The sequence below is a fragment of the Coregonus clupeaformis genome, chromosome 10, assembly GCF_020615455.1.
Source record: "Coregonus clupeaformis isolate EN_2021a chromosome 10, ASM2061545v1, whole genome shotgun sequence".
Lineage (NCBI taxonomy): Eukaryota > Metazoa > Chordata > Actinopteri > Salmoniformes > Salmonidae > Coregonus > Coregonus clupeaformis.
The window spans coordinates 24,854,431-24,865,135 of record NC_059201.1 but is presented as its reverse complement, the minus strand read 5'-3'; the positions used below and the strand labels follow the sequence as shown (position 1 = coordinate 24,865,135).

Here is a 10,705-nt window from a genome sequence, read left to right as displayed (position 1 = left end):
AATCTGACTCGTTTTTTAAAAGATTTACACTGTGACAAGTCTTGAAGTTGCCTTTTTAATGATTGTGTTAAGTAAGCTGCTTTGTAGGAGGGTATCCCCCTTCATATATGGAATCTATGCCATGGTGGATATCGCCAACTGGAATCTATCACCAACTGGTTTGAATGTAAAACTAAACAGATATGTATTAATTTGTAGATATCTGCTCTCAATGAATGGAACCTTGGTATCTTGTGAAACGTCTTACATTGCCTGATTAGAGCCATTTTCCCTCATCTCAGATTTATATAATGAAAATAACTGATATGAAGGCATGGTTTTCATGACTTTTTATTTCAATGAAATAAATGGCTCTCTGAGTAAGTAAGGAACACTACATCAAAATACAGTTAGTCTGACATTTATTTAATCATGTATTTATTATTAAACACCATTCTGAAGATTATGATTCAACAAAATACTATTAATTGAAATGTGATTGGAAAGTGAAGTTTCATCAGGTTAAGAGAGCCTTTGGAGTCATAGTGTGTGTATCGCAGGCACTGAAACTCAAAATATATCAAAAACTATTTTAATCTCAAAGCTTAAAATAAATGTATTAAAGCTCTCTCACTAGTCTTTGGAAATGCTTGAATAGTTGGATCATGCCCTCTGGTGGCTCCAGATTATACTTGCACATTTCTCTGTGGTCCTGTTCATCTGTACCTGTGTTTGTACATGTAAATGCAAGACACTTGGATTGAGCACCCAGTCAATCCAAACAACAGATTCAACCTGCAATGTGCTTAATTCAGATGATTGTATTTCTGTTCTCGTTGATATTACGCTTAAGCCCTTGTTCAAGTTCGAAAGTCTTGTTTGTAAATATAGCCTTTCATCCTTTTGTAAATAAAGCCAATTACATGTTTAATAAAGACAAAGGGGTAATACAGTACAAGGACTACTGTTGTTGTTTGAAGATGACTACTGCTGGCGATAGTTGCTGCTGTTTACTTCAAGGCTTATTCCCTCTTCCTTGCCCCAACTCCCTCACATCTCCAGGTTCCACCACTTGAAGGAGAAGGATTCCCTGCGGACATTGGAGCCACAGTGAACCTCTCCCAGCAGTTTGTGGTAGGAGGCAAAGTCATCAATGTATGTGCAGCTGAGTCCCAGGCCCTCCATGAGGGAGGTCATCTCTGCCTCCAGGGAACAGCGGCCGTCCACCTTGGGCCCAAACGGCTTAGGGATGCCCAGGTTCTTCCCCAACACAATCATGTTCACCTGGAGGTAGAAACATATGCCTCAATTAGGATTTGTTTCTTGCGCTACTTGGGTAGTAGATGATTTGAGCATACGTCCTAATCACATGTAGAAAATGATCACAAAATTGCTAAAATTATTTGCCAGCATTTTTGAGAGTTTTGCCATTCTGAAATGTACAATGTATAACAAATAAAATAAGAAGTACTTTTGGGTTGGAGGTCAGCATGAGGTGTTCTAGTGTAGAACTTGTGTATTCTCACCATGTCTGGGTAGTAGGCCACTGCCCTGTTTTCCTCCATCACATGGAAAAGGATGGGCAGATCAATGATATCATCGTCGTCTAAACCCAGCTCCCTCTTAAGGACATCCCTGTTCCAGTCTATACAGCTCTGTGGGACAGCAGCAGTCACAACATTTACATGGTTATTTCACCAAGCACTGCAACACTCTGCTAGCCTCTCTGAGTAACTAGTTCATCTGGCCTTTAGTTTCCCTCACCTGGACATAGTTGTTTTCTGCTCTGAGTTTCTCATCACTCAAAATCTCATCTACCGTAATCTCTTCTTCTGCTCCAAGACCTGTTAGGAAGGAAGTGGGTGTTAATTAGTAAAACATACAGTTCAGCGGCGGTCGGTGACGCTTAAGATGAGGGAGGACTATTTCTTTTTTTATGAGCATGGCCCTATTTCTATTACAGCATATTGGATGACTTATTCATATTCCATTCACTCAGCCAAATGTAACATCGATAGGTTTAGGCTACTACATGATGCTCAAATTTTCCCTATACCCATCGAGGTTGCTACAACCTAGCCTATGAATGTAGGTGCACAGGTCAAGAGAAATTTGAGTAATCAAGGTGACAGACATTGACACATTCAATACCGCCTTGCACACTCTTGCCTGTATCTAGCTGATCTAGGGTGTAATCATTAGTCTAACAGTTGCAAACAAGAGTTTCTATTAGACAAATTCAAGTATGTTTATCCCCGTTTCATTCCATTTAAGTAACGTTTTTCAACAGAATCGGCGGAATGAATACACCCCTGATCACACACAAACACAGTTCACTTTCCTAGCAGCCACATACAAACAGCATGATCACTTTGCTAGTTGTATAATTACTTCACGCATCTACGCGCTCTCCTCCTCTCACATTTTCCCTTCACTTGTGGACTTCAGTGCACAACACATCAGCCATCTGTGACCAGGGAAAAAAAACTTTCCAAGCCAAACCTTCATATCATAACCGAGTTAACTACTCACCACATGTTATGCACTGCAGTGCTAGCTAGTTATAGCTTATGCTTTCAGGACTAGATTAATTCTCTGATCCTTTGATTGGATGGACAACATGTCAGTTCATGCTGCAAGAGCTCTGATAGGTTGGAGGAAGTTGTCAGAATTACTGTTTAAGTCTATGGAAGGGGTTGAGAACCATGAGCCTCCTAGGTTTTGTATTGAAGTCAATGTACCCAGAGGAGGACAGAAGCTAGCTGTCCTCTAGCTACACCATGGTGCTACCCTACAGAGTGCTGTTGAGGCTACTGTAGACCTTCATTGCAAAACAGTGTGTTTTAATAAATTATTTGGTGATGTGAATATATTTAGTATAGTTTTATCTAAAAAGGATAACTTTTTTAATGTTTCACTATTTTTATTTTTTATTAAATTCACTGAGGATGGTCCACCCCTTCCTCCTCTGAGGAGCCTCCACTGATACAGTTCTAACTACGGTGATACACACTGAGACACACTGAAATGAGTCCCCTAACTGAACGCCTACCGTCAAACATTTTGGCTTGTCCATGCCCGTCATTCTGTAAGCCCCTGAATAGTTTATAGCCTGCGTCAGGGCTGGCGAGCAGCAGCCGGAATCCCTAGACAGAGAAACAGTGGACAAAGACAACATTGGCTGTGTGCTTCATTTGACTTCCTGACAGCTTTACACTATCACATAACCACAGGGCAGCCACAGCCTGCGTCATGTCTAAATGCTTTATGTGCAAATGGACGGCATTAACAATTATTTGCTTAGAGGCTCTCCATCATTTCTACTCTAGATTACAGAGCATAGTGTTTTTACTCAGATGTTCTAAAAGAGGGGGCAACTATACTTTCCTTGAGGATATTTTTTTTTACCTTTTTGTCAGGAGCTGGGACAAAAGTCATGAATTCATCCACATGCCCAACTAGCAGCCAATCAGAGAACAGTGCAATGGGCTCCTGGACTTTCTGTGCCCACAGGAAGTCTTGCACTACTTTGGTCATATTGCGGCCCTTGGTTGCCCTGAAAAGTTAAACAGCCTTATCACCACTGTTCACAGCCATCTCTTTGTTCCAAATATTCATGAATCATTAGCAAGAGATTTATAGAAGGAAGTAGCATCAAGGTTATTTAATTAATAAATCAACTTTGGAGTAAAGGCAAATATTGTTATCTAAAAACCAGACTCTCTTCCTTTGAAGCAACTAACCCCTGGCTATGTTACACTCACGTGGGGAAAGCCACTCCAATTATGATCCTGCCCAGAGGGTATTTTTTTCCATTTACAGTGACTGGAGGGCTAACTTCCAGGTTACCAAATGAGTCCAGGCTGCTCACTTCCTCATCATATGCTGTCCTCGTCACATAGCCAAAGTCTGGGCCCTGAGGGCACCAGGCAGAGTGAGGTTGAGAGTGAGACACAGATCCACCACACCCCTCACAGTACGGAGATAAGCACATTTTAACTCTAGGTGTTGTGAATGCCTTTTCTTACCAGTAGCACATCATAAGGGAAATCCTGTAGTTTTCCATCTCGGGGGGAGTCCAGCACAACAGGGAAACGATGGTGAGGAGAGTCAATGTAGCCAAACTCTATCTCATCCTGAGAGAGAAACCTCTTTTAAATGTCTATTACATTTCTATATTTTTCATGCAGTTAGAAAAAAGACACCGGTCTTTATTCTGATATATCTTATTTAAAACCTAGAGACAAGACTGACAATGATTAGCATTGATGAAAAAGGATGTGAAAAACATATTGTGTTTAAAAAAAGGTCGGAATTTAAAAAGGTTAAAATGCACAAAACTGCATGAAAGACTAGGAGCTGAATCCCACAGCTTACCTGCATCCAGCGGTCTCCTCTGTTCATGTACTCATGGCAAACCTTCAGCTTGTACCCACTGTCCTCCACCAGCCTCCTCATTCCCTTTAGGAACTGGTAGTTATCAGATGTGCTGGGTAACCAAATGCACAGAAACACTTGTCTAAGTACGTTTACAGCTAGCACCATCATTATTTCCATCAACCATCAATGCCATCATCATCATTTTCTTTTTCATCATCATCTCTCACCTGCAGACGAAGACCTCCACAGGGTTGAGTGTGTTGGGTGTCATGATCCAGGGAGCCACTCGGAACACCACCCTGTCTGTAAAGATGGGCGTCTCAGGGAAGCCCTGGCAAAATAATAGAACAAAAACATGAACGAGAGATTCCACGACAGAGGTACAGTATATACCATTTGAAGTTTTAAACTACGAAGAGTAAAAGAGTTCAACTACAATGTACCCGAGAGCTGGGCTCCAGCAGGCTGAGGCTGATGCTGATGAGACCCTCAAAGTCTTTGTCAGGGAACCTCAGGCCCTCAACATATAAATTCATCTCAGCGTTTCCCCCGAGGTATGGGACCTCCTTGGACAAATCCTCACTGCCCAGCACCAGCGGGTAGTCCTTCACAAAGCTATTGTAGAACAGGTTTTCTGCAGCAGTAAATCATGTTTTATAATGATGATCAAATGATTCTCCATTTATATGCATATGCAGTCATAAAACCCTATTGTATACACATTATACATTAATGGACTGCCACAAGAACAAATACAAGATCTGACTGAACAAAATGTCCTTGACTCACTCAGTGTTTGGTGCATGCCTGCTGTGGACCTGGTCCTGAAGACCCTGACACTCTCTGCATCCCCCTGGGAGATGTGCATGGTCAGCTTGTAGCCCTCTGGGAGCTTGGCAGGGCCACTGGTCCGCAGCACCATCGGGGACATGTCTTTCAGATCTGACATTTCACAAATACTGACATTATGGTACATCAAGTGTCAACCCATCAATGTCATCATCAATGTGACAATGTGACAACATAGGTATGACAGTGTGTAATACAACTACTTATCCGAGGAGGATGGTGGTCGAGAAGGAACCATCAAACCAGACCAGACACACCCCTAGCTCAGGCATTTTGTGTTTAGCCAACACAAACACCCACATCCCTACTGCTCTTCTCTGCTGACTCCACACCAGAGACAGAGACCTGCAGCCTTTAAATGTTGATTTATTGCAATGCCTGCAGCACTGTCAGCCTGTCAGCTCAGTGTGCCATGATGACTTGGCTGTTGCTGTTGTTATATACCTGACACTCTGGTGACCTCAGCACGCTCACTGTCCCGCCTTTTCCCATAGGTGCGTTCTGAGTCACAGTTGACCAGTAGGATGGCACCATGACCATTAGGCCCCCACATCCATGATCCCTGTAGAGAGATTCTCTAGTCATTCAGCGACAAGAAATAACACTGCCCTGCCGATTTAGCTTTTCCCAATGTGTTTGCATGAGGTTAGATTAGTTTACAGCTGAGTGGAAAAGCACCATGTTCAAAAGAATTTCCCACTTCCAGGAATATAGCATGAACAGTATTTTGATATACCTATTCATATCAGTGGAAGGCTATGCCCTGTGTTAGTTGACAGATAATTTCCTAGAAGTGCCATGGCAATCTTCCTTTGTATTTTGGAATACAGCATGAACACTAGTCTTCTGACATGCCTATTCATGTTAGAGCGTCTCCTTCTGTACCCTGCTATGTTATGAAACAAAGATAGTGACCTCTGAGCTGAAAGCGACCTGGCTGGACAGACCCAGCAGACATAACTCACCTTGTTGGGGTTGTTCCTCTCCACCTGGCCATCTCGATCAGCATCTACATCCAGAGAAATCTCTACAAGACAGACAGGCCCTTGGTGTCACTTAAGCTCAAGAGCTGCTTTGGGGTCTCAAGTAGCCCAGTGAAATACAAGAATGTACAAATGACAGATTCACAAAGGTATGCTATGAAGGTGGGGGCGGGTGGTAGTTTATATGGGTGTGTTCTCCTATCCTAAGCATAACACAACATACCAACAGCGGTGAGGTGAACGACAGCTTTCCCTAACACCTCCGTCTTCTCTCCATAATACATGACCGATAGCTGCACAACAAAGGACAACATTTACAAAGTTAAGTTAATCTAGAACACTGGTGACTAAGCAGTGGTTGTGTTTTGATGGGGTATTCTATGATATATTAATGTCCAGATATGTACAGTACATTATTTCAGTAGAGAATCTGAACACCTGGCCCATTTTGGAACTGACAAAAAGTATCCTTCAATTCCTTATCAATAGAACTGGCACTGTGGTTAACCACATCACTTTCCACTGTTTCACATCTCTCTGGTATCATGTTGAGAGTGCCACATTTGCATTATTTCAGTGTGGTTTGCACGTCACTCTTAAGAGGTGTAGGAGCTGCAGATACTTGATTTATTTATCTTATTAACATACTTCCCTGTAGCGTGTTCAGTCCCAAGAGGAAATATTCAACTCTAAATGTGTAGCTATTATTGTTGTAGGAGTGGCCTACTTTATTTACCTTGCTATCATTTACCACTTCGCTGGCAGTGTCCATTGTAATAAGAAGCACTGTATTCCCATTGAGCGTGGTGGGGAGGGGCCCACTCTCCGGTGGGGGTGGGGTGATCCTGTAGTGCACTCTGGGACTGCATTGCACAGAGAAGTACTTTGAGCTAGGAGGGGCACCCCTAGGGGAACAATAAATACACGTGACAGTTACATATCATATCCTGATACTTTGCTTATACAAATCTATAGCAATAACAGAGAAAACACAAGAGGACATATCTATAGTGCAGTGGAGCACCAGCAGTGAGTGCAGTTCAGTCTCCTATTTCCAGAAGCAACAGGTGGCAGTGCTAGTACTAAAGTTACATTGCTACAGTAATCGTAGAAGTATGATGTCTTCTACATGCCTCTAAAATGAGTAACGTACCAAAGGGGGAGAAATACTGGACTATCAACCAACACAAGAATACTGGCAATGAGGATTGTACTTATATGTCAAAGCATCAACCATCATCCCAAGTTGTTATACTCAGTATGACACTTGTTTATAAACATTAGGCTGAGCTGTAAAACCTAACACCTGGAGTCCAGGCTGAGCCCAGGAGGTGGTCCACACCAAAGGAACATTAGGTTTTTGGAGGAGGGATAGTATTTGCCTGAACAACAGAGCTTAGGCTCCTCTAAACAACAGCACAAAGAGAAGTGTTTCTTAACAATAAGTATTGAAGTTGTTACACACACCGATGTTGTGAAACCAACTGTATCTGTTGTGTAATCATACCATGTGGAGTGTCTGATAAACTACCCTCAGCCCTAGTCATGATAGTCCCACAATATGTTTAATTCTTCAGGTTGGCGATTTGTGTTGGGCTTACCACTCTTTTCTATCATGTTAACTTGGAAATAATAGGCTACAGTAACTGCTTATAACCCGAATCGAATTCGGTTGCACTGGAGTCATATGGATTGTCAGCTTGTAAGGACAACAAAGGAGAGTCTGTTGACTAGCAGAAAGACGTGACTGATGCAGACTCCCTCCGCTAAGAACAAGAGGTCTGACTCCTCCGCTGAATACAAATGCCATCCACAAACAGTCCTTTCAGACCAATATTGGGGGCATGATCATCCAACTCCTTCTGCAGTTGGAATATCCAAGAAGTAAAATGACAACAAAATAGTCAGTGGATGTAATCAGTCATTTAAAAATATATTATCACTGCAGGACCTACAAGTGGAATAAGATTATAAAGCAATTAAATTATTATATTCAATTAAATTATAAATAGGTGTAAAATAAAAATACTATTGACATTTTATTTAATTTACTAGGCTATATTTGAAATGTTAATAACAGCACCACACCCCTTTACATTAGACTAATTAAAATCTAATGTGCCATTTTCATTTCACTAATAGCTCTGAATAATAACAAATGAGGGATACGATTTTCCACAAACAATAACAGAGATTGTTGTTAATCAACCGTCCTTACCGATGCATGACATAAGTAAATATTTTATTATATTTTAATAAATTAATTAATAAATTACAACCCAAACTTGATGCCTTGGAGAACTAGCCTACCTGTCCATGTTTACAGTAAGTTCCGTGCCAACCACGCACATGACTTGAGTTGTTTCTCCATACTCAATTCTCAGCGTCCGAGGGTGGATGATCATGACTGTCCCTGCGGCAGTGGCTTAATTAATTGTTTGCTGTAGGCTATGATAAATTAGAGTTGTACCACAATTCCTTCACCCTGATATACAGTATTGGCAGGAAGTAGCTGCATGCTGCTGGGCAGGCTCTCGTGACCAGCTGATTATACAGCAGGTGAATGCCTCGCGACATCTGATGATTGGTTACAAATGGTCTCGCGCAGTTACTGTAACTGTATGCAGCAAGCCCCAATCGGCAATACGAAACATGACAGAGGTGCAACATTGTATTCGCCTTAACAAACGAAATAAAGCAATAGTGTTATTCAGTATTGTGCGCCTCCAAACCGGGGACAAACTACCCAGCTAGCATATAACATTCTGAGAACCATATGTTTCTTTGGGCTTGGTTGTCCTATGGTTATTTTGCAAACAACCTTCCCATAACATTTCCTACAAGTTTCTTCATGGTTCTATTTAAAGTAATGTTCTCAAATTGTTCAGAGAACGTTAAGAACAACGTTCTTCTGTTGGAATTTCAGTACTTCAGCATAACTTTTCTACATGTTTCCTCATGCTTATATTTAAAGTCATGTTCTCAGAACATTCAGAGAATGTTAAGAAACAATGTTCTGTGGGAATTTCAGTACTTCAGCATAATGTTTTCTACAGGTTTCCTCATAGTTCTATTTAAAGTAATGTTCTCAGAATGTTCAGAGAACATTAAGAAATAACGTTCTTCTGTGTGAATTCCAGTACTTCAGCATAGCGTTTTCTTAATGTTCCCTCATGGTTCTATTTAAAGTCATGTTCTCAGAACATAAAGACAACTTTCCATAAAAAACACCAGAAAACATTAGTAACGTTTAAAGAACTTTGTAAGAATGTTATTTAAAACATATACATTCCGTTCTCAGCATCAACAAAATTCTCTCTATCCTCTATCTTGTTAAGTGTGTTCAGGTGTGTTGGCCACGCCTACTAATTGGCCACACCTGATCTTAATGAGTGCTTGTTTTCTTTGAAATAGGGTCTGTTTGAATAGGCTAAAATGAACAGCTTTGTTTGAGTAAAAACAAACATGGCATGCTAGCTCCATCCTGGAGCTATGAATTTCTATCTGTGCTTGTAGTTCAAAACAGTTAACCCAAATGAAGCGAGCAGCCTTATTGAAAAATGTTCTCATAACTTTATTTAATTACCTTCAAATAACCTATAATTTCTGTTCTCGGAATGTTAATAAAATCTCATAGGAAAACGTTTAGGGACCATAGAAAAACGTTCTCAGAACTTCCCTACAAATTAAAAATGTATGTTCATAGAACAGGCAACATTTTCACTTCCATTCTCTGAACGCTTAAAAAACGTTCCGTTTTAACCGTCAGGAATATTATGGCTTGGTTCCCAGAACCAATGGGAAACCAAAAACGTATGTTCCCACAACTTCCAAGGAACCAAATGTGCTAGCTGGGTAGGCTACTGAGAGATAATCCCCAAATAGTTTATATAGCAGTACATAACTGGTGAAACAATGTATTGCCATACAACATTTTTTTTTTCTATGTCAAATATAGTATTGTCACTCTACCGTGTTATAGGCTACACTGTAGCCAACAACAGCCTACTACCACCTGAATACATCTATTGGTGCAGTAGCCTAGCTAGCATAGATACACACACTCACCTGTTTAGGTTCGCTTTCAACACTGTGCCAACAACGTAAAGAGCCGTCGAAGTTTTCTCAATGTCGAGACGAAATGTCTGTTGATACAGTACTGGCATGTTGGTTGCTTTTCTCTTATTAAGGTGCTGAAGGAGATTAGGGTGCATGGTCATAGAAACTTGCTCCTGTGAAACATCCATGGTGATACAGTCCACTGCAGAGGAGCAGAATGATGGAATACGATATGGCGGTGGAGGGTAGGCTTGGCCCTATTGTTAAGGGGGTGTTTTCCTGCCAGTAATTTGAGGCAGAGAAGGCTGCAATTACCCAGCAAACCAAACATGTGTCAACTTGCATAGCAGTCGGCACTTGAATAGCAACAGGATAATGTAGGCATAGGCCTAGACTATGCATACAGTATACATTTCGTTGTCACACTGATTGTCATGTTGAAGGCTATATTTGAA

At 41.1% G+C, this 10,705-nt stretch overlaps 1 protein-coding gene across 2 annotated transcripts; it reads right to left on the bottom strand.

Moving 5' to 3' along the window:
• Positions 1-314: 314 nt before the first annotated feature.
• padi2 (peptidyl arginine deiminase, type II) lies at positions 315-10,457 on the bottom strand. Of its 2 annotated transcripts, none has more exons than XM_041887621.1 (16): positions 10,260-10,457; positions 6,928-7,096; positions 6,415-6,484; positions 6,174-6,235; positions 5,653-5,770; positions 5,149-5,301; positions 4,803-4,993; positions 4,587-4,690; positions 4,357-4,468; positions 4,008-4,115; positions 3,744-3,895; positions 3,388-3,535; positions 3,032-3,125; positions 1,744-1,823; positions 1,506-1,634; positions 315-1,263 (listed from the first exon to the last, which is right to left on the bottom strand). In XM_041887621.1, exons 1-16 carry the CDS (start codon positions 10,436-10,438, stop codon positions 1,030-1,032), a joined length of 2,103 nt encoding a protein of 700 aa, XP_041743555.1. In that variant the 5' UTR covers positions 10,439-10,457; the 3' UTR covers positions 315-1,029. The 2 variants fall into 2 exon arrangements, with proteins under 2 accessions (XP_041743555.1, XP_041743556.1); XM_041887622.1 differs by lacking the exon at positions 10,260-10,457 and adding an exon at positions 8,502-8,724.
• Positions 10,458-10,705: the final 248 nt, after the last annotated feature.

What these genes read in the sequence shown, in the direction of transcription:
- padi2 (XM_041887621.1), bottom strand. Translation starts at nt 10,438, where the DNA reads ATGGATGTTTCACAGGAGCAAGTTTCTATGACCATGCACCCTAATCTC. An exon ending in AAGTGGTAAATGATAGCAAG is followed by an intron (nt 6,485 to 6,927) that starts GTAAATAAAGTA and finishes TTTGTTGTGCAG; the next exon opens with CTATCGGTCATGTATTATGG. An exon ending in CAGAAAACAACTATGTCCAG is followed by an intron (nt 1,635 to 1,743) that starts GTGAGGGAAACT and finishes GCTGTCCCACAG; the next exon opens with AGCTGTATAGACTGGAACAG.